The sequence below is a fragment of the Pseudophryne corroboree genome, chromosome 2 (assembly GCF_028390025.1).
Source record: "Pseudophryne corroboree isolate aPseCor3 chromosome 2, aPseCor3.hap2, whole genome shotgun sequence".
Taxonomy (NCBI): domain Eukaryota; kingdom Metazoa; phylum Chordata; class Amphibia; order Anura; family Myobatrachidae; genus Pseudophryne; species Pseudophryne corroboree.
In genome coordinates, this window is record NC_086445.1 from 274,240,173 (window position 1) to 274,263,074 (window position 22,902).

The 22,902-nt window shown below is 45.2% G+C and overlaps 1 protein-coding gene across 1 annotated transcript in view; it reads left to right on the forward strand.

Moving 5' to 3' along the window:
* ERICH6B (glutamate rich 6B) overlaps positions 1-22,902 on the forward strand; it is a 385,650-nt gene that overhangs the window by 309,778 nt on the left and 52,970 nt on the right. The window contains exon 13 of the mRNA XM_063952820.1: positions 4,234-4,389. Coding sequence (XP_063808890.1) covers positions 4,234-4,389 — 156 coding nt within the window. The remainder of the gene's footprint in view (positions 1-4,233; positions 4,390-22,902) is intronic.

The window sequence follows — 22,902 nt, forward strand, 5'->3', positions numbered from 1 at the left end:
GCACATGATGCAAAGAAAAAAAAGAGGTGCACCAAGGTCGCTGGATGGCTAAACTAAGTGACACAAGTGGCCGACACAAACACCTGGCCCATCTAGGAGTGGCACTGCAGTGTCAGGCAGGATGGCACTTCAAAAAAATAGTCCCCAAACAGCACATGATGCAAAGAAAAATGAAAGAAAAAAGAGGTGCAAGATGGAATTGTCCTTGGGCCCTCCCACCCACCCTTATGTTGTATAAACAGGACATGCACACTTTAACGAACCCATCATTTCAGCGACAGGGTCTGCCACACAACTGTGACTGAAATGACTGGTTGGTTTGGGCCCCCACCAAAAAAGAAGCAATCAATCTCTCCTTGCACAAACTGGCTCTACAGAGGCAAGATGTCCACCTCCTCCTCATCGTCCGATTCCTCACCCCTTTCACTGTGTACATCCCCCTCCTCACAGATTATTAATTCGTCCCCACTGGAATCCACCATCTCTGGTCCCTGTGTACTTTCTGGAGGCAATTGCTGGTGAATGTCTCCACGGAGGAATTGATTATAATTCATTTTTATGAACATAATCTTCTCCACATTTTCTGGAAGTAACCTTGTACGCCGATTGCTGACAAGGTGAGCGGCTGCACTAAACACTCTTTCGGAGTACACACTGGAGGGGGGGCAACTTAGGTAAAATAAAGCCAGTTTCTGCAAGGGCCTCCAAATTGCCTCTTTTTCCTGCCAGTATACGTACGGACTGTCTGACGTGCCTACTTGGATGCGGTCACTCATATAATCCTCCACCATTCTTTCAATGGTGACAGAATCATATGCAGTGACAGTCGACGACATGTCAGTAATCGTTGGCAGGTCCTTCAGTCCGGACCAGATGTCAGCACTCGCTCCAGACTGCCCTGCATCACCGCCAGCGGGTGAGCTCGGAATTCTTAGCCTTTTCCTTGCAGCCCCAGTTGTGGGAGAATGTGAAGGAGGAGCTGTTGACGAGTCACGTTCCGCTTGACTTGACAATTTTCTCACCAGCAGGTCTTTGAACCTCTGCAGACTTGTGTCTGCCGGAAAGAGAGATACAACGTAGGTTTTAAATCTAGAATCGAGCACGGTGGCCAAAATGTAGTGCTCTGATTTCAACAGATTGACCACCCGTGAATCCTGGTTAAGCAAATTAAGGGCTCCATCCACAAGTCCCACATGCCTAGCGGAATCGCTCTGTTTTAGCTCCTCCTTCAATGTCTCCAGCTTCTTCTGCAAAAGCCTGATGAGGGAAATGACCTGACTCAGGCTGGCAGTGTCTGAACTGACTACACGTGTGGCAAGTTCAAAGGGTTGCAGAACCTTGCACAACGTTGAAATCATTCTCCACTGCGCTTGAGTCAGGTGCATTCCCCCTCCTTTGCCTATATCGTAGGCAGATGTATAGGCTTGAATGGCCTTTTGCTGCTCCTCCATCCTCTGAAGCATATAGAGGGTTGAATTTAACCTCGTTACCACCTCTTGCTTCAGATGATGGCAGGGCAGGTTCAGGACTGTTTGCGGGTGCTCCAGTCTTCGGCACGCGGTGGCTGAATGACGAAAGTGGCCCGCAATTCTTGGGGCCACCGACAGCATCTCTTGCACGCCCCTGTCGTTTTTTAAATAATTCTGCACCACCAAATTCAATGTATGTGCAAAACATGGGACGTGCTGGAATTTGCCCAGATGTAATGCACGCACAATATTGGTGGCGTTGTCCGATGTCACAAATCCGCAGGAGAGTCCAATTGGGGTAAGCCATTCTGCGATGTTCCTCAGTTTCCGTAAGAGGGTGTCAGCTGTGTGCCTCTTATGGAAAGCAGTGATACAAAGCGTAGCCTGCCTAGGAACGAGTTGGCGTTTGCGAGATGCTGCTACTGGTGCCGCCGCTGCTGTTCTTGCTGCGGGAGGCAATACATCTACCCAGTGGGCTGTCACAGTCATATAGTCCTGAGTCTGCCCTGCTCCACTTGTCCACATGTCCGTGGTTAAGTTGACATTGGGTACAACTGCATTTTTTAGGACACTGGCGACTCTTTTTCTGACGTCTGTGTACATTTTCGGTATCGCCTGCCTAGAGAAATGGAACCTAGATGGTATTTAGTACTGGGGACACAGTACCTCAATCAAGTCTCTAGTTGCCTGTGAATTAACGGTGGATACCGGAAACACATTTCTCACCACCCAGGCTGCCAAGGCCTGAGTTATCCGCTTTGCAGCAGGATGACTGCTGTGATATCCTTCCAGCACTTGCAGGGGGCATGCAAATGGTGGAAGGCGCAACCTCTTCCCGTCCAGTGTTGGGAAGGTCAGGCATCGCAACCGACACAATTGGACTCTCCTTGGGGATTTGTGATTTAGAAGAACGCACAGTTCTTTGCTGTGCTTTTGCCATCTTAACTCTTAAGTTTTCTAGCAGGAGGATGAGTGCTTCCATCCTCAGGTGAAGCTGAACTACTAGCCTTGAACATAGGCAGGGCTTCAGCCGTTCCTTGCCACTCTGTGTCGTAAATGGCACATTGGCAAGTTTACGCTTCTCAGACGATTTTGATTTAGATTTTTGGGTCATTTTACTGTGCTTTATTTTTTTGGATTTTACATGCTCTCTACTATGACATTGGGCATCGGCCTTGGCAGACGACGTTGATGGCATTTCATCGTCTCGGCCATGACTAGTGGCAGCAGCTTCAGCACGAGTTGGAAGTGGATCTTGATCTTTCCCTATTTTACCCTACACATTTTTGTTCTCCATTTTTTAATGTGTGGAATTATATGCCAGTAATATATCAATAGCAATGGCCTACTACTATATATACTGCGCACAACTGAAATGCACCACAGGTATGGATGGATAGTATACTTGACGACACAGAGGTAGGTAGAGCAGTGGCCTACTGTACCGTACTGCTATATAGTATATACTGGTGGTCAGCAAACTGTGCAAAACTGAAATGCACCACAGGTATGGATGGATAGTATACTTGATGACACAGAGGTAGGTAGAGCAGTGGCCTACTGTACCGTACTGCTATATATTATATACTGGTGGACAGCAAACTGTGCAAAACTGAAATGCACCACAGGTATGGATGGATAGTATACTTGACGACACAGAGGTAGGTAGAGCAGTGGCCTACTGTACCGTACTGCTATATAGTATATACTGGTGGTCAGCAAACTGTGCAAAACTGAAATGCACCACAGGTATGGATGGATAGTATACTTGACGACACAGAGGTAGGTAGAGCAGTGGCCTTCTGTACCGTACTGCTATATAGTATATACTGGTGGTCAGCAAACTGTGCAAAACTGAAATGCACCACAGGTATGGATGGATAGTATACTTGACGACACAGAGGTAGGTAGAGCAGTGGACTACTGTACCGTACTGCTATATATATAGTTATATTGGTGGTCAGCAAAATTCTGCACTGTCCTCCTACTATATACTACAATGCAGCACAGATATGGAGCGTTTTTCAGGCAGAGAACGTATAATACTGGTGGTCACTGGTCAGCAAAACTCTGCACTGTCCTCCTACTATATAATACTGCTGGTCCCCAGTCCCCACAATAAAGCAATTAGCACACTGAGCACAGATATTTGCAGCACACTGAGCACAATCAGATATGGAACGTTTTTTTCAGGCAGAGAACGTAGATATTTGCACTTGCAGCACACTGAGCACAGATATTTGCAGCACACTGAGCACAGATATTTGCAGCACAATTTGCAGCCCACTGAACATAGAAAATGAGAGGACACCAGCCACGTCCTCTCACGATCATCTCCAATGCACGAGTGAAAAATGGCGGCGATGCGCGGCTCCTTATTTAGAATACGAATCTCGCGAGAATCCAACCGCGGGATGATGACGTTCGGGCGCGCTCGGGTTAACCGAGCAAGGCGGAAGGATCCGAGTTGCTCGGACCCGTAAAAAAAAGGTGAAGTTCGGTTGGGTTCGGATCCCGAGGATCCGAACCCGCTCATCACTAATTTTAATGAAGCTGAACCTAGCAGTGCTTTAGAGTAAAAATATCAAGTGAATAATGTGGCTGGGTCCTAAACTTATATAAGGTTAGATATTTGTATACTAATTTACATCAGGATCAGGTCAGGCTGCGTGTTGGTATGTAGTTGTTGCAGATCTAAATTTTATATTTTACAGCAACTGGTACATTTAATCTAGGATTTCTTGCTTCCTTGACTACAAATCAGATATCCATCAGGAAATATTGGTATCTTGATTGCCTGCTCAAAACCCACCCAATTTACCTTTATCATCTTGGAGGATGCCGAGGATAATCCACAGATACAAGCCGTTTTCATGAGTAATGGTCATGCAGCCTGCTACCATCAGAACGGGATGCTTTGGTAAGTTGAATGGTATATTAAAAAACAATTTACAGCAAGGGACTGGGGAAAAGATGATAGTCCTATATCAAGCAGGTACGGCTGGTGAATAGCTGTGTTATTATTCATTCTGTTACTTCTAAAATTATTGCCATGTATCAGTAATCAGGACACAGCATAGTAAAGGCACTGAAATACACATACTGATGACATTTCTTTGGCTGAGTGAGTAAAGGGGTTTTTAAGAGGTCATTTCGCCCTGAAGATGAAGAGAGATAGTAATCAGCTGCTCCTATTTCTCAGTAACCCATCAATTTACTGGAGTAGATTTTTGCTACATTTTCAGTTATCTGTAATTAAAGATATTGACTGTATGCGATCTTATACCATAGGCAAATAATTGGGGGGGGGGGGGGGGGGGTTCTGGCCAGAAACCCCCCTCTTATTGGGCAGTGGCTCAAATGATAACAACAATAGCATAATACGATTACTAGAGCTGTCACAGCAACATGCAGTTTAAAGGACAGAGCGGAGTGCCAATAGCAGCTTCCTCTACTGAGTTTGCTGTGTGTGTGGATCTGAGTTCTTAATCAGTGCATTGGACCAGAGATTAGCTGCCAGGAAGAAGAGGCAGGAGCCTTACTATGAGGTGGGAGAATGTGTGCTTAGAAAGTGCAGCACTGTTTCTACTGGTTCTATTAGGTTTGTGTCTTTATTTATTTACTATGGGATGTTTAACCTTTTACTGTCCACTTATGTCATTTATATTAGTTAAATAAGTTTGGTACAGTCTATACTATATCTAGTGTTTAAAAAAGACTGACGTGCACATATATAACTTAGAGGAGAACAGGAAGTTACCGCACAATATATGTTCCAAGGTCGGTACTAGTTTCTTCTACTGCTCCCCCAGACTCCCACACTTGCTCCAATGTTCTGCAGAGTGGGAGATTGTGGATTGCATTTGGAAATCCCCCTCTAGAACTCTTGCGTATGCCACTGTATACACTAGGGGGAAGGCAGTTATTTTGTCTTTGGGTGCCAGGCATTTAACAAGCCAAAAAAGTTGCCATTACCATTGCAACATTTACAAACATTAGAGCAGAGATTTTCAACCTTTTACAACTCGTGGCACACTGAACAAGATCTAAATATTGCCAACGCATACTCAAATATAATGGTGATGCATAGTGCAGTTGCGTGTCCTAGGATGTCATGTCGCAGCTTCTCCATAGGTAATGCCTGAGCCACATCTGAGAAAGCCAGAAGAGCCCAACACTGCCCGGGACCAAAATTAGAACTGGTTCTGCAACCACTTAACCCACCAGTATTGATTAGAGACTGGTACTGTTTTTGAAGCTACTTTACTCAAGTTAGATTCATGATTTGTAGTCTGGAGACAGAGACATACAGTACTGTAGTTCAAGATTTTGAACTGTTATTTGACTGTGAGCATGACTAAAATTGTCAGGCGGTGCCGGAACAGAGCTCTATGTGTCCCTGTGCCGGACACTCCGCCTAAACCCGTGACCAAATAACTGCAGCATTTATACAATGAGAAGCTGGCTGTCAAACTTACCCCTGCATCAGGACACACTTGTAGTGAAAATCACTGTAAGACAGACCAGGATGTACAAGTTTAACAAATAAATAAGACAATTATATATGTATCACTGCCCTCCTATATTATGGGTGAGAGTGAGCTGTAAGGAATCAGATGTAGAAAGACCCAGTGGGTTCCAGTTACCACCCCCTCCTGGGCACTGAGTGGGATGTGGTAAGAAAAGTCGACATTAAAAACGTTAAACGTCAGAATGTCAACATTGACATTAGTTAGACAGGCTGCGATTACATAGGCAGTTTAATGTGCAAAAATATGCTAATGCTGTCACCACATGGAAATGTATTGAGATGCCCACTGGCTGCCCAGCTAATATCAGCAACTGCACACACACAGCGGGAACCGAGACACTAGCGCCATGTTTTCTGCTTATGAGATCGCATATGTAGGCAGAGACACTCCTGCATTTTTTACCAGCACTCCCCATTAACTCCCACAAAACGGCATCCCCCTGTCAATCATTTGCGATTGATTCCTCACTGGAAGCATCCCTGCAAAAGTACCTTAGTGCATGTGTAGTGTAATCGTGATGCATGCGCAGTTGGTCGTTAGTTGCCTCGCTGCGTCCGCATCTAAATCAGGCCTAGGGTTTACAAATAATGAAAATGACATTTCTAACATGGGATGCAGTAAAAATACCAGATGTTGGGATCCCAGCATTCAGGAGACTGGCGCCGGAAACCTGAAAGCCAGTGAAATACCAACAGCCAGAATCCCAATCACCTCCGGGTATTCCCACTCGGTTGGTGGGTCCACACCACCGAGTGGGAATGTAACCTGTGGCGAGCAAAGCGAGCACAGGGCCCAAAGTATTGCGCGCACATCGTGCCCGTGAGGGGACTTTTACTACCGGGATTCCGCTGTCAGTAGATGGAATACATATGTATTAGCGGCAGACGGGATGTATTACCGGCAGACAGAATGTATTACTGTCAGATGGGATGTATTACCAGCATGCCATCTACAGGTAATACATATGTATTCCGTCTAACACTAACATATATAAAATGGACACAAATGAGCAGGAATAAAAACTATTTCATTTTAAATAGTGCACTGCAAAGTTCTATTATTTCTATACACTGAATTAAAAGTATATCACACTGCACTCAGCGAATCATCTACATACATTAAAAATAGACAATTGCAACTAAATATCTCGGGATCCTAAACCCAGTGACCTGATGAGACACATTAATAGACATCAATAATCTCACTGATTCCTTATAGTCTAAGAGATTAGAAGAAGTTGCAATGTGAATTGTAGGGATGTTTGTGTGCTACTTATTTAGAATGTGAAAATTGGATTTTACAAAGCCTGGTTAATTCTCTCTAGGGTGTGCTACCAATGGAGGCATTGCCATAAATATAACCTTTTTTCGTTCTATGATCTGAGAATTTCAAATGCATATGAATTGTTTTCAGAATAACAACAAATAAGTGAAATGAGATAAAGAAAATATGAATCACTAACTTGGAATAGAAAGCCATTTCTGAACTGAAACTGCAGTTCTTCTCGATGTCTTGAGATTGTCCCAGAGGCACAAAGTGCCAATTGCACTTAATCGAATTCCACATGGTGCTAGCAAAATAAATTTAACCTGACGTATACTATTCCTGAGTGTTCATTCACAATGGAAAGAGAATACAAAATAGAGATTTCAAACTGTAAGTACTATGCTGGCACTATGCTTGTAAAGAACAAAAGAGGCCTTGTTAGAAAACCAACAAAATTATTTTTGATGTATTGTTGAGCAGAGGTTTAAGGCAACATGCACCGTTGTGCTTTTCAGCTGAATTTCTTCAACGTAAAGTTGATATTGAGACCAGTGTACTTTTTATTACTTTATTATTACTTCCTAAAGAGAGATGAGTGAATCAACCACGGTTCCAGACATTGCGTTCCCTCTCAGGCTAAATTGGTAACAGTCGCACAAGGGTTTTCTTTAGCCTTCCTCAAGATCAATACAGAAATGATGAAAGGTTGAACTTGACCACTTGCATCTTTTTCTACCGTAGTAACTACAGTATATATGTGTCCAAACTGATTGGTTAATGTGACAAAATGTTGCTAAGCAATCACGTTGTCATGTTAAAAGTAAACATTTACAAGCATTCTAGTGTTTGTTCTTTTATCGTTTTTTCTTCTTTTTTAGGCATCATTATGTTTTTGCAGTCCTCATTAATTTAAGAATGTCTTCCTTGTTACTTGTGTAAAGTTACTATGGTAGAGTCTGTGGTAGGGTCTTACTGTTGTAGAGTCTTAATAGACCTTCACCCCACACCCGCATATACTAGAGATGAGCGCCTGAAATTTTTCGGGTTTTGTGTTTTGGTTTTGGGTTCGGTTCCGCGGCCGTGTTTTGGGTTCGACCGCGTTTTGGCAAAACCTCACCGAATTTTTTTTGTCGGATTCGGGTGTGTTTTGGATTCGGGTGTTTTTTTAAAAAAACACTAAAAAACAGCTTAAATCATAGAATTTGGGGGTCATTTTGATCCCATATTATTATTAACCTCAAAAACCATAATTTCCACTCATTTTCAGTCTATTCTGAATACCTCACACCTCACAATATTATTTTTAGTCCTAAAATTTGCACCAAGGTCGCTGGATGACTAAGCTAAGCGACACTAGTGGCCGACACAAACACCTGGCCAATCTAGGAGTGGCACTGCAGTGTCACGCAGGATGTCCCTTCCAAAAAACCCTCCCCAATCAGCACATGACGCAAAGAAAAAAAGAGGCGCAATGAGGTAGCTGACTGTGTGAGTAAGATAAGCGACCCTAGTGGCCGACACAAACACCGGGCCCATTTAGGAGTGGCACTGCAGTGTCACGCAGGATGTCCCTTCCAAAAAACCCTCCCCAATCAGCACATGACGCAAAGAAAAAAAGAGGCGCAATGAGGTAGCTGACTGTGTGAGTAAGATTAGCGACCCTAGTGGCCGACACAAACACCGGGCCCATTTAGGAGTGGCACTGCAGTGTCACGCAGGATGTCCCTTCCAAAAAACCCTCCCCAATCAGCACATGACGCAAAGAAAAAAAGAGGCGCAATGAGGTAGCTGACTGTGTGAGTAAGATTAGTGACCCTAGTGGCCGACACAAACACCGGGCCCATTTAGGAGTGGCACTGCAGTGTCACGCAGGATGTCCCTTCCAAAAAACCCTCCCCAATCAGCACATGACGCAAAGAAAAAAAGAGGCGCAATGAGGTAGCTGACTGTGTGAGTAAGATTAGCGACCCTAGTGGCCGACACAAACACCGGGCCCATTTAGGAGTGGCACTGCAGTGTCACGCAGGATGTCCCTTCCAAAAAACCCTCCCCAATCAGCACATGACGCAAAGAAAAAAAGAGGCGCAATGAGGTAGCTGACTGTGTGAGTAAGATTAGCGACCCTAGTGGCCGACACAAACACCGGGCCCATTTAGGAGTGGCACTGCAGTGTCACGCAGGATGTCCCTTCCAAAAAACCCTCCCCAATCAGCACATGACGCAAAGAAAAAAAGAGGCGCAATGAGGTAGCTGACTGTGTGAGTAAGATTAGCGACCCTAGTGGCCGACACAAACACCGGGCCCATTTAGGAGTGGCACTGCAGTGTCACGCAGGATGTCCCTTCCAAAAAACCCTCCCCAATCAGCACATGACGCAAAGAAAAAAAGAGGCGCAATGAGGTAGCTGACTGTGTGAGTAAGATTAGCGACCCTAGTGGCCGACACAAACACCGGGCCCATTTAGGAGTGGCACTGCAGTGTCACGCAGGATGTCCCTTCCAAAAAACCCTCCCCAATCAGCACATGACGCAAAGAAAAAAAGAGGCGCAATGAGGTAGCTGACTGTGTGAGTAAGATTAGCGACCCTAGTGGCCGACACAAACACCGGGCCCATTTAGGAGTGGCACTGCAGTGTCACGCAGGATGTCCCTTCCAAAAAACCCTCCCCAATCAGCACATGACGCAAAGAAAAAAAGAGGCGCAATGAGGTAGCTGACTGTGTGAGTAAGATTAGCGACCCTAGTGGCCGACACAAACACCGGGCCCATTTAGGAGTGGCACTGCAGTGTCACGCAGGATGTCCCTTCCAAAAAACCCTCCCCAATCAGCACATGACGCAAAGAAAAAAAGAGGCGCAATGAGGTAGCTGACTGTGTGAGTAAGATTAGCGACCCTAGTGGCCGACACAAACACCGGGCCCATTTAGGAGTGGCACTGCAGTGTCACGCAGGATGTCCCTTCCAAAAAACCCTCCCCAATCAGCACATGACGCAAAGAAAAAAAGAGGCGCAATGAGGTAGCTGACTGTGTGAGTAAGATTAGCGACCCTAGTGGCCGACACAAACACCGGGCCCATTTAGGAGTGGCACTGCAGTGTCACGCAGGATGTCCCTTCCAAAAAACCCTCCCCAAACAGCACATGACGCAAAGAAAAATAAAAGAAAAAAGAGGTGCAAGATGGAATTGTCCTTGGGCCCTCCCACCCACCCTTATGTTGTATAAACAAAACAGGACATGCACACTTTAACCAACCCATCATTTCAGTGACAGGGTCTGCCACACGACTGTGACTGATATGACGGGTTGGTTTGGACCCCCCCCAAAAAAGAAGCAATTAATCTCTCCTTGCACAAACTGGCTCTACAGAGGCAAGATGTCCACCTCATCATCACCCTCCGATATATCACCGTGTACATCCCCCTCCTCACAGATTATCAATTCGTCCCCACTGGAATCCACCATCTCAGCTCCCTGTGTACTTTGTGGAGGCAATTGCTGCTGGTCAATGTCTCCGCGGAGGAATTGATTATAATTCATTTTAATGAACATCATCTTCTCCACATTTTCTGGATGTAACCTCGTACGCCGATTGCTGACAAGGTGAGCGGCGGCACTAAACACTCTTTCGGAGTACACACTTGTGGGAGGGCAACTTAGGTAGAATAAAGCCAGTTTGTGCAATGGCCTCCAAATTGCCTCTTTTTCCTGCCAGTATAAGTATGGACTGTGTGACGTGCCTACTTGGATGCGGTCACTCATATAATCCTCCACCATTCTTTCAATGGTGAGAGAATCATATGCAGTGACAGTAGACGACATGTCCGTAATCGTTGTCAGGTCCTTCAGTCCGGACCAGATGTCAGCATCAGCAGTCGCTCCAGACTGCCCTGCATCACCGCCAGCGGGTGGGCTCGGAATTCTGAGCCTTTTCCTCGCACCCCCAGTTGCGGGAGAATGTGAAGGAGGAGATGTTGACAGGTCGCGTTCCGCTTGACTTGACAATTTTCTCACCAGCAGGTCTTTCAACCCCAGCAGACTTGTGTCTGCCGGAAAGAGAGATCCAAGGTAGGCTTTAAATCTAGGATCGAGCACGGTGGCCAAAATGTAGTGCTCTGATTTCAACAGATTGACCACCCGTGAATCCTTGTTAAGCGAATTAAGGGCTCCATCCACAAGTCCCACATGCCTAGCGGAATCGCTCCGTGTTAGCTCCTCCTTCAATGTCTCCAGCTTCTTCTGCAAAAGCCTGATGAGGGGAATGACCTGACTCAGGCTGGCAGTGTCTGAACTGACTTCACGTGTGGCAAGTTCAAAGGGCATCAGAACCTTGCACAACGTTGAAATCATTCTCCACTGCGCTTGAGACAGGTGCATTCCACCTCCTATATCGTGCTCAATTGTATAGGCTTGAATGGCCTTTTGCTGCTCCTCCAACCTCTGAAGCATATAGAGGGTTGAATTCCACCTCGTTACCACTTCTTGCTTCAGATGATGGCAGGGCAGGTTCAGTAGTTTTTGGTGGTGCTCCAGTCTTCTGTACGTGGTGCCTGTACGCCGAAAGTGTCCCGCAATTTTTCTGGCCACCGACAGCATCTCTTGCACGCCCCTGTCGTTTTTTAAATAATTCTGCACCACCAAATTCAAGGTATGTGCAAAACATGGGACGTGCTGGAATTTGCCCATATTTAATGCACACACAATATTGCTGGCGTTGTCCGATGCCACAAATCCACAGGAGAGTCCAATTGGGGTAAGCCATTCCGCGATGATCTTCCTCAGTTGCCGTAAGAGGTTTTCAGCTGTGTGCGTATTCTGGAAACCGGTGATACAAAGCGTAGCCTGCCTAGGAAAGAGTTGGCGTTTGCGAGATGCTGCTACTGGTGCCGCCGCTGCTGTTCTTGCGGCGGGAGTCCATACATCTACCCAGTGGGCTGTCACAGTCATATAGTCCTGACCCTGCCCTGCTCCACTTGTCCACATGTCCGTGGTTAAGTGGACATTGGGTACAACTGCATTTTTTAAGACACTGGTGAGTCTTTTTCTGACGTCCGTGTACATTCTCGGTATCGCCTGCCTAGAGAAGTGGAACCTAGATGGTATTTGGTAACGGGGGCACACTGCCTCAATAAATTGTCTAGTTCCCTGTGAACTAACGGCGGATACCGGACGCACGTCTAACACCAACATAGTTGTCAAGGCCTCAGTTATCCGCTTTGCAGCAGGATGACTGCTGTGATATTTCATCTTCCTCGCAAAGGACTGTTGAACAGTCAATTGCTTACTGGAAGTAGTACAAGTGGGCTTACGACTTCCCCTCTGGGATGACCATCGACTCCCGGCAGCAACAACAGCAGCGCCAGCAGCAGTAGGCGTTACACGCAAGGATGCATCGGAGGAATCCCAGGCAGGAGAGGACTCGTCAGAATTGCCAGTGACATTGCCTGCAGGACTATTGGCATTCCTGGGGAAGGAGGAAATTGACACTGAGGGAGTTGGTGGGGTGGTTTGCGTGAGCTTGGTTACAAGAGGAAGGGATTTACTGGTCAGTGGACTGCTTCCGCTGTCACCCAAAGTTTTTGAACTTGTCACTGACTTATTATGAATGCGCTGCAGGTGACGTATAAGGGAGGATGTTCCGAGGTGGTTAACGTCCTTACCCCTACTTATTACAGCTTGACAAAGGGAACACACGGCTTGACACCTGTTGTCCGCATTTCTGTTGAAATAGTTCCACACCGAAGAGCTGATTTTTTTGGTATTTTCACCAGGCATGTCAACGGCCATATTCCTCCCACGGACAACAGGTGTCTCCCCGGGTGCCTGACTTAAACAAACCACCTCACCATCAGAATCCTCCTGGTCAATTTCCTCCCCAGCGCCAGCAACACCCATATCCTCCTCATCCTGGTGTACTTCAACACTGACATCTTCAATCTGACTATCAGGAACTGGACTGCGGGTGCTCCTTCCAGCACTTGCAGGGGGCGTGCAAATGGTGGAAGGCGCATGCTCTTCACGTCCAGTGTTGGGAAGGTCAGGCATCGCAACCGACACAATTGGACTCTCCTTGTGGATTTGGGATTTCGAAGAACGCACAGTTCTTTGCGGTGCTACTGCTTTTGCCAGCTTGAGTCTTTTCATTTTTCTAGCGAGAGGCTGAGTGCCTCCATCCTCATGTGAAGCTGAACCACTAGCCATGAACATAGGCCAGGGCCTCAGCCGTTCCTTGCCACTCCGTGTGGTAAATGGCATATTGGCAAGTTTACGCTTCTCCTCCGACAATTTTATTTTAGGTTTTGGAGTCCTTTTTTTACTGATATTTGGTGTTTTGGATTTGACATGCTCTGTACTATGACATTGGGCATCGGCCTTGGCAGACGACGTTGCTGGCATTTCATCGTCTCGGCCATGACTAGTGGCAGCAGCTTCAGCACGAGGTGGAAGTGGATCTTGATCTTTCCCTAATTTTGGAACCTCAACATTTTTGTTCTCCATATTTTAATAGGCACAACTAAAAGGCACCTCAGGTAAACAATGGAGATGGATGGATACTAGTATACAATTATGGACGGACTGCCGAGTGCCGACACAGAGGTAGCTACAGCCGTGAACTACCGTACTGTGTCTGCTGCTAATATAGACTGGTTGATAAAGAGATGTCGTAGTATGTATGTATGAAGAAGAAAGAAAAAAAAACCACGGTTAGGTGGTATACAATTATGGACGGACTGCCGAGTGCCGACACAGAGGTAGCCACAGCCGTGAACTACCGTACTGTACTGTGTCTGCTGCTAATATAGACTGGTTGATAAAGAGATGTCGTAGTATGTATGTATGAAGAAGAAAGAAAAAAAAACCACGGGTAGGTGGTATACAATTATGGACGGACTGCCGAGTGCCGACACAGAGGTAGCCACAGCCGTGAACTACCGTACTGTACTGTGTCTGCTGCTAATATAGACTGGTTGATAAAGAGATGTAGTAGTATGTATGTATAAAGAAGAAAGAAAAAAAAACCACGGGTAGGTGGTATACAATTATGGACGGACTGCCGAGTGCCGACACAGAGGTAGCCACAGCCGTGAACTACCGTACTGTACTGTGTCTGCTGCTAATATAAACTGGTTGATAAAGAGATGTCGTAATATGTATGTATAAAGAAGAAAGAAAAAAAAAACACGGTTAGGTGGTATACAATTATGGACGGACTGCCGAGTGCCGACACAGAGGTAGCCACAGCCGTGAACTACCGTACTGTACTGTGTCTGCTGCTAATATAGACTGGTTGATAAAGAGATGTCGTAGTATGTATGTATGAAGAAGAAAGAAAAAAAAACCACGGTTAGGTGGTATACAATTATGGACGGACTGCCGAGTGCCGACACAGAGGTAGCCACAGCCGTGAACTACCGTACTGTACTGTGTCTGCTGCTAATATAGACTGGTTGATAAAGAGATGTCGTAGTATGTATGTATAAAGAAGAAAGAAAAAAAAACCACGGTTAGGTGGTATACAATTATGGACGGACTGCCGAGTGCCGACACAGAGGTAGCCACAGCCGTGAACTACCGTACTGTACTGTGTCTGCTGCTAATATAGACTGGTTGATAAAGAGATGTAGTAGTATGTATGTATAAAGAAGAAAGAAAAAAAACCACGGGTAGGTGGTATACAATTATGGATGGACTGCCGAGTGCCGACACAGAGGTAGCTACAGCCGTGAACTACCGTACTGTGTCTGCTGCGACTGGATGATAAATAATGATATAAAAAATATATATATATCACTACTGCAGCCGGACAGGTATATATATTATATAATGACGGACCTGCTGGACACTGTCTGTCAGCAGAATGAGTTTTTTATAGAATAAAAAAAAAAACACCACACAAGTGAAGTCACACGACGAGTGTTTAACTTTTTCAGGCAATCACAATATAGTATACTACTAACTATACTGGTGGTCAGTGTGGTCAGGTCACTGGTCAGTCACACTGGCAGTGGCACTCCTGCAGCAAAAGTGTGCACTGTTTAATTTTAATATAATATGTACTCATGGCTCCTGCTATAACCTATAACTGGCACTGCAGTGCTCCCCAGTCTCCCCCACAATTATAAGCTGTGTGAGCTGAGCACAGTCAGATATATAATATATACATAGATGATGCAGCACACTGGGCTGAGCAGTGCACACAGATATGGTATGTGACTGTCTTGTACTCCTGGCTCCTGCTATAACCTATAACTGGCACTGCAGTGCTCCCCAGTCTCCCCCACAATTATAAGCTGTGTGAGCTGAGCACAGTCAGATATATAATATATACATTGATGATGCAGGCATGCAGCACACTGGGCTGAGCAGTGCACACAGATATGGTATGTGACTGAGTCACTGTGTGTACCATTTTTTTCAGGCAGAGAACGGATATATTAAATAAAACAACTGCACTGCTGGTGGTCACTGTGGTCAGTCACTAAACTCTGCACTCTCTTCTACAGTATCAGCCTCAGGTCAATCTCTCTCTCTCTCTCTCTCCTAATCTAAATGGAGAGGACGCCAGCCACGTCCTCTCCCTATCAATCTCAATGCACGTGTGAAAATGGCGGCGACGCGCGGCTCCTTATATAGAATCCGAGTCTCGCGAGAATCCGACAGCGTCATGATGACGTTCGGGCGCGCTCGGGTTAACCGAGCAAGGCGGGAAGATCCGAGTCGCTCGGACCCGTGAAAAAAAACATGAAGTTCGTGCGGGTTCGGATTCAGAGAAACCGAACCCGCTCATCTCTAGCATATACATGTATGTGATAATCTAGTTTACAGTGGCATTAGTAGGATATGGCAGGTGAGGCATTTACGCTGGATGCCAAAGTTTGGGGGAAGCATTTTTATTCACTTTTCATATATGACCGTAACATTTATGTGTAGGTACAGTGAGGCCAATCAGACCTGATCATTGCTGTGCATTTTCTCACAGGCTGCGATCAGGTCTGCACTGCGCATGCGTATGCTCCGCAATCGCCGGTCAGCGATGGGATGGTGCTAAAATTCTGAACGCACTGGCGATCACATGGAGATTGACAGGAAGAGGGCATTGCTGGGTGGCAGCTGACTGTTTCTAGGGATTGTCCGGAAAAATGCAGGAGGGGCCCGGCATTTTGTGGGAGGATTCGTGACATCAGCTCCGGCCCTGATCATCACAGTGGCAGAGTAAGTCCTGGGCTGTGCAGAGACTGCACAAACAGCCATTTGTGCAGCTCTCCAGCATAAGCGATCGCACACCTGCACACACACAATACCATCCCCCTGTAGGCGGCGACTACCTGATTGCAGGGATGCAAAAAAATGCAGCCTAGCGATCAGGTCTGAATTACCCCCAGCAATTGTAGGAAGAGTCAGGGGATGGTGTGTTGAAGAGAAAAGAACAGCATCAGTTGAAGGGAGAGGTTAAATAAGCAGAAATCCAACTAAACTAGTGCCGCAATGATGTTTTCTGCCTTTAGCGCGGCACATACAGCATCGCGGCAAGCATTTAATGCCAGTTCTCTCGACTAAACACCTGGCTTAAAGTGCGAGAACTGGCTTCTCTCAACTAGCGATAAGGACAATTGAATATCTCCGGAACCTCCTCCTCAGCGCTGTTAACATTGCATTGAAATGAATCAAGCTCAAAATAAGAATTCAGACAGACTTCTGACTTTAGAGATGGCTATAAGAAGTTGTAGTTTTCAGGTGCGTATGGATTGATCTGCCCTATGGAGCACTCTCTCAGTGAAATGGGCATTTCTGGGCAGTAACCATGCACATATATGGAACTGATTCATCTCATGGGAGCCTCATGGGCAGGTAAGATGACTTCTGTGCTTGTTTGAAGCATGCGGATGGAGGTAGGCCACCTGTTTCTGATGGATCCTTTGCACTCAGCACGGACTAGGTGCAAGTCCGAGTGTTAATGATGGTGCCTGTGACTGTGGATGTACAAACTGTGGGCAGGTTGGTCTTCCACATGCAAGCGCATGGAAATTCTGCATACACAAGTGGATTCTTGGTATTAGCGTAAGGACGGAAGTAGGCCGACAGGGCCATACAAAAAAGCAGCTGCAGATGTGTCCAATTCAGAATAAGGCCCTAAGTACATAATTACCTAATCTTTTCTGTCTTCTCTGGGTGAGTTCCCAGAGGGTAGATGCTTGTGGCCAGTGGCGGGGACTGGGTAAGTCCCAGCAATATGGGCCTGCCCACCTGTGGATCAATTCCATACATCACAGAATCACACAGGAGGGGTGGGACCAAGATGATAGATGCCCCAAATTGCTGAGAAGCATGCCAGAACATACCCTTGCCTGAACGTTTCACGGTTGGATGTCTGGCGGTTGAAATATGTTTGCAAATGTATGTAACTGAGGAGGTAATTCAGAGGGGGTAATTCATTTGTTAGGTACATTAATGGGCAAAAAACCATGTACACGGCAGGTGGGGCAGATATAACATTTGCAGAGAGAGTTACATTTGGGTGGGTTATATTGTTTCTGTGCAGGGTAAATACTGGCTGCTCTATTCTTACACTGCAAATTAGATTTCAGTTTGAACACACCCCATCCAAATCTAACTCTCCCTGCAAATGTTATATCTGCCCCCCCCCCCTCCTGCAGTGCACATGGTTTTGCCCATTATCTAACAAATTTGCTGCTGCAATCAGATCTGAATTAGGCCTTAAGTCCTCTGTATTTTATTATCATATAAGAGGATGTAAGTCTCTTTTGCTGGCCCATTGAAGTGTGCTCAGGGAATGTGTTTTTTTTTTTGTCTAGATTAACCCTCTTCTTACATGCATCTGTGATCGGCCTATAAATTGATTACGCAACTTCTATTCAGTGTATCATGAATGACAATAGCACAATTCTAGGTTGCACCTTTCTTTCAGCCAAGCAATTATCAGTTCCACTGGTAACTTTATAATCACTGTACTGATTTCATTCAATATAGTACTTATACATCCAACTGAGATCAATCCCAAAACTTCCCAAATCAGTAAACCTAAGTTGATGACTAACCACTGGCAGTTAGATAAATAGAAACATTTGGGTAGGTGGTGAGTTGTATTTTTTTTAATTAGCAGTTATTTGGTTTATATCATTTAAATTCCAGCCTTTGAAAAAACAAATATTCAGCATAATGCAATACAACAATTGCTAGGCCATATTGTAATGCTGCCCATACATTAGGACGACCAGCATCCGATACAAGTCGTCTCATGATTTCCCTTGAACTCCCCGGAGCTGCCTGGCAGTCATGGACACACGATTTGATGTTTTTTTGACACACGATGTGCATATGATCTTACGACCCATCGTGCACCCATATATGATGGATCGTCTCTCAATTCATCGTATGCCTCATGAAAAGCATACACACAAATGACACTGATCGAACGATGCATTATATGTGCATAAAACAAGATACAATGTGTATATGATTGTGACGGATTAAATGGGCCGCATATATGATCAGTAGATGCGACATTCGACCCATGGGACTGCGCATTGAATCATAATCGTACCCAAAAATGCACGATGTGCACACGATGCATCGATCGAGGCGTCGAAATTGTGTATTCATAAGTAAAATCATTCTAGTGTATGGCCAGCTTTAATATTGAACCATCCAGATGGGGGAGAATTAGTATCAACGCAGTTTATATACACTGATACTGGTTCTCCCACATATATTACTGCGGCAGTGCATTCTGAATGACAGGAGCAATGTTCCCCGGCAGCTATATCGGCATTGCTATCTAAAAGATAGCGTGCCGATATGCAGGGTAATGTATGAGAGGTCAGTAGCACTGACCGTTCCAACACCTGCAGCTATCGATTTCGACAGCTGCAGGAGTTGTTGTCCTATCTCCATAGCAGGAACAGCTCAGTCCCTGGTTATGGTGGGTGCCAAATCTGGGCTGCATGTCAGATCTCGTGAGAGTAGTGAGATCTTGCACATCCACCCTGGAGCCGGCCAGGGGAGAGACACAGCGCAATCAGCATTTGGGTGATGCACTGAGTGCTCAGGAAGGGGATCGCCACAGGGGGGAGTTTTCAATTCCACTCTCCGGCAAATAATGAGATGTTCTTACATATGTATTTTCCTGCTTTGCCACAGTAAAAAAGCAAAGCAGGAAGAGCTATGGTGGCATTATATGTGCCGCTATAGTACCTCTACCCCTCAGTTCCTTAGACAACCCTATTCCATGTATGTGTCAAGTTTTCCATGGAGATCACACTCTTTGAGAGCCTGGTAGTTACACCTCTGGTCTCCTACTATCCTATTTATCATTTCATTTATCATCCATGTATAATATATATATATATATATATATATTGTCAAAGTCGAAAAAGATTGCAGTACACACATCACGTACAAACTACACACAGATGTCCTCCATGCGTGTACTTGTTCTGCCGTGCGTGTGCATATTCGCAATTTACGTATGGTCGCTCCCGCGGTCCTGCGCATTAGTGCGTGGTATGAGTATTTACGGTAGAGTTTGTGGACACATGGAAAAGCTATCAAAACACATTACATATTTAATCCAAATAGTGCACAATGTACACATAGTCTCCCTGCACCACACCAGCAAGTTACAACAGTTTAAATGGTATCAGAACAAAGGGATTCACCTTTACAGGATAGGAGGGGATAGAACAAGGTTATAAGGTGGTGTTTGGTATCCAGCTGTAGGGTATTTTAAGGGTAATATTCCGGTGTTGGTTTGCTGTAGATCGCACGTTCCTGCGAATAGTTATGTGCAGGAGCAGAATATAGATATAATCTATATTTACTGTACATTATGTATGCGGCGGGAACCCAGAGGAGACCACCCACAAGTGCATCTGGAACAGACATCGCCCACCTATTCAAACCAACCTATGACCTCTCCTGTACTGTAAATGACCATCCCTGTGGCCAATGGACAAAGAGATTACAGTAGCCATTGTGTTTAGTTTTGTAAGATTGTATAAAAGGAGCCTGCTGCAGGCCTAGTCACACAAGACTCTAAAAGTTATCTATCTAGATGACCGAGGACCAGACTGGGTAGCGCGGCGAAAACCAAACATGTATGTACAATTGACTGTAGCCATTATTCTTTTGTATTGTATTGCTTTGTTATTGTAACCCCCTTTCAGTAATAATATGTTGTGGTGTCAGAACCCGGCATTTTAAATACAATCTGGTGTCGTGTTTTCCTTTCCCTGCTAAGGTTTAAAGTGTATTACTATCGCATGCATAGCTGTTAAGGGTTCACGGTGTATCTTTGGGTGTGTACGTGCTGAGTGTACTTTGTACAGCCAGCGCGGCGTTTGTACGCAAAGTACCTACTCAGTACAGGGCTCTGTACGCTAATGGTGTAATAAGTACGTAGGTTAAGGATTAAGTATAGCGGCCGCAGCGGCTCCATTTAAAGTGTATGAAATGTCTTTTTAGAGTGTTGCTTTTAGTCCTGTATGTAAATCAGCATTTACAATTGGGAGCATCGTCCGGTTTCCACATACTCACAGCCTAACAGGTCATAGCAGACTTAATCTATCAGCAAAGGGCGGAAAGAAGTTATCCTACGTAACCTTTTCTTGGTCGATGGATACAATGAAAACCCTACTTGTGTGCTGATTAGATGGCGTCTGCTCTGTATGGTCTGTAGAGGTGCTAGTAGAACCCGTAAAACACAGAAAAAAAGCTATTTAAAAATTTGTTAATTTTTTTGGGGGCGCCAAAAAAAAGTGTACACAAAAGGCACCCATACTTTGAATACCCTCTCACATTGTTGCCACAAGACTCAGATTGCTAGATTCATTTAGATCTGTGTGAAATCGGATACGTTTGTTGCTATATAGTTAAAACTAAAATAAAAGTGTTTAAGGAAGTAAATATAAAGCATAACACGCAAGTCTGGTCCGGTCGTTAAAGGTTACACAGAACAAGCGTGGGTTGTGCTTGTGAGCGATTATAGTTAGCATTGCTCATATTTATAGAGCTGTGGGATTTGTTTTATTGCGGACGCACGGTTTTGTACACGTGTCTTGGACAAAGTACAGGACTGCGCACGCAGCGTAAAAGACATGCACGGTCGCTTGTTTATGCAAAGTGCACAAGAGTGCCGGCGCTAAGTACAAATTACACAAAAGTGTCGTTTAGTTAAAAGGTGGGACAGTAGCCATGCTACAATAGCACAAAACTACCCGGTTTCTAAAGCAGATTAGTATAAAACTTTTTTTTAAACTGTATTGCCTCTGGGGTTAAAGCTGCCAATCAGAACGAGTGAAAATTTTCTGTACAGAAAAACAAAGTGTATTTCAGTGAGCAAACGTAGGAGTGAGTGAATTTGAACCCCGGAATTCGGGATCCCGTCGTTCAGTATACCAAGTGAGTGGAGGCTTGGTGGCGTGAGGCGGCTGACTCACGTTAGTATAGGATTTGGAATACGTAAGTCGCGAGGAGACTTACACAGGAGCATGGTAGGGAATTGTGAATTGTGTTGTGACCCATATAGTTTTTGATAAGCTCCGGCTGAGGTTTCGCAGCTTGTGAGTCGATTCCAGTGGCCGTATGGTAGATAGGTAACAAGTATCTATACGCTGTGCGATTGGACCGCGCGTTTGTGGGTGCGATATATAGCGCAACTTGATACCCCTTTATGAGCTTTTGCATAAAATCGCGGTATCATTAGCGCTGTGTACAGCATACGCAAGCGTGATTTGTGTACAAGTGCATAAAGGGAGTTTTCACTGGTCTCTCTCAGGAAAATCTCCAACGACAGATACTTTACTGGAAAGGGTAAGTTATTCCTAAAAACTTCCAGTAAATATAGGTCAATAGGGGCCCTAAGTTGGGTACATCGCCTTCGCTATCGACAGTGTATGGTAGTACCGGCCAACGTGGGTGATAGTGGGTGGAAGCACTCGGAGAACTTTCACCGTCGCCTTATATTGAGTATTTTGGTGTTTGTGGGAAAATGCCCACAATTATGGGAGCCAGTTGCTCAACTAAGGGATGTTTAGCCAGGGTTCAGGTTGAAGGACCGCGGCCCAAGGGGTCAGTGAGGTTTATTATGTGTGGAAAATATGGTCCACACACTGAAGTTTATTGTGAGGAATGGGTATGTATGACTGACAAAGATAGGGTACCATTCCCTAAGGTGGGCAGCTTTGAACCAGAGGTACTGCAGAATGTAAGCAGTAAAATATGTCTTCTTAAATCCAGAAAATAAAGGATTAGACATAACGATTGTTTAAAATTATGGCAATAAGAGGGGGAAATGCAAAGGGAACAAACCCGCAAAGCAGGTTCCAAACCTAGCAGGAATGGGGACACAAACACACCATTGTCGACACAGGTCGAGAGGGAAGAGATGGCTACAGTCAATGGTATATCTATGAATGATAGTATAATGCAAGAGAAATGTATTAACCCTAATTTTTGCAAGATGTATCCTGTTTTGAAGTCTTTTCAAGGTTATAGGTCACAAGAAGATGAAGGATCCAGCCAAATCACAGCTCTCATTCAGGCAGTCACCTTGCAGGAAACTCAGGTGGGGCCTGTCCATCCAGTTAGAGCAGTAACAGTACTCCCCACTGAAAGAACTG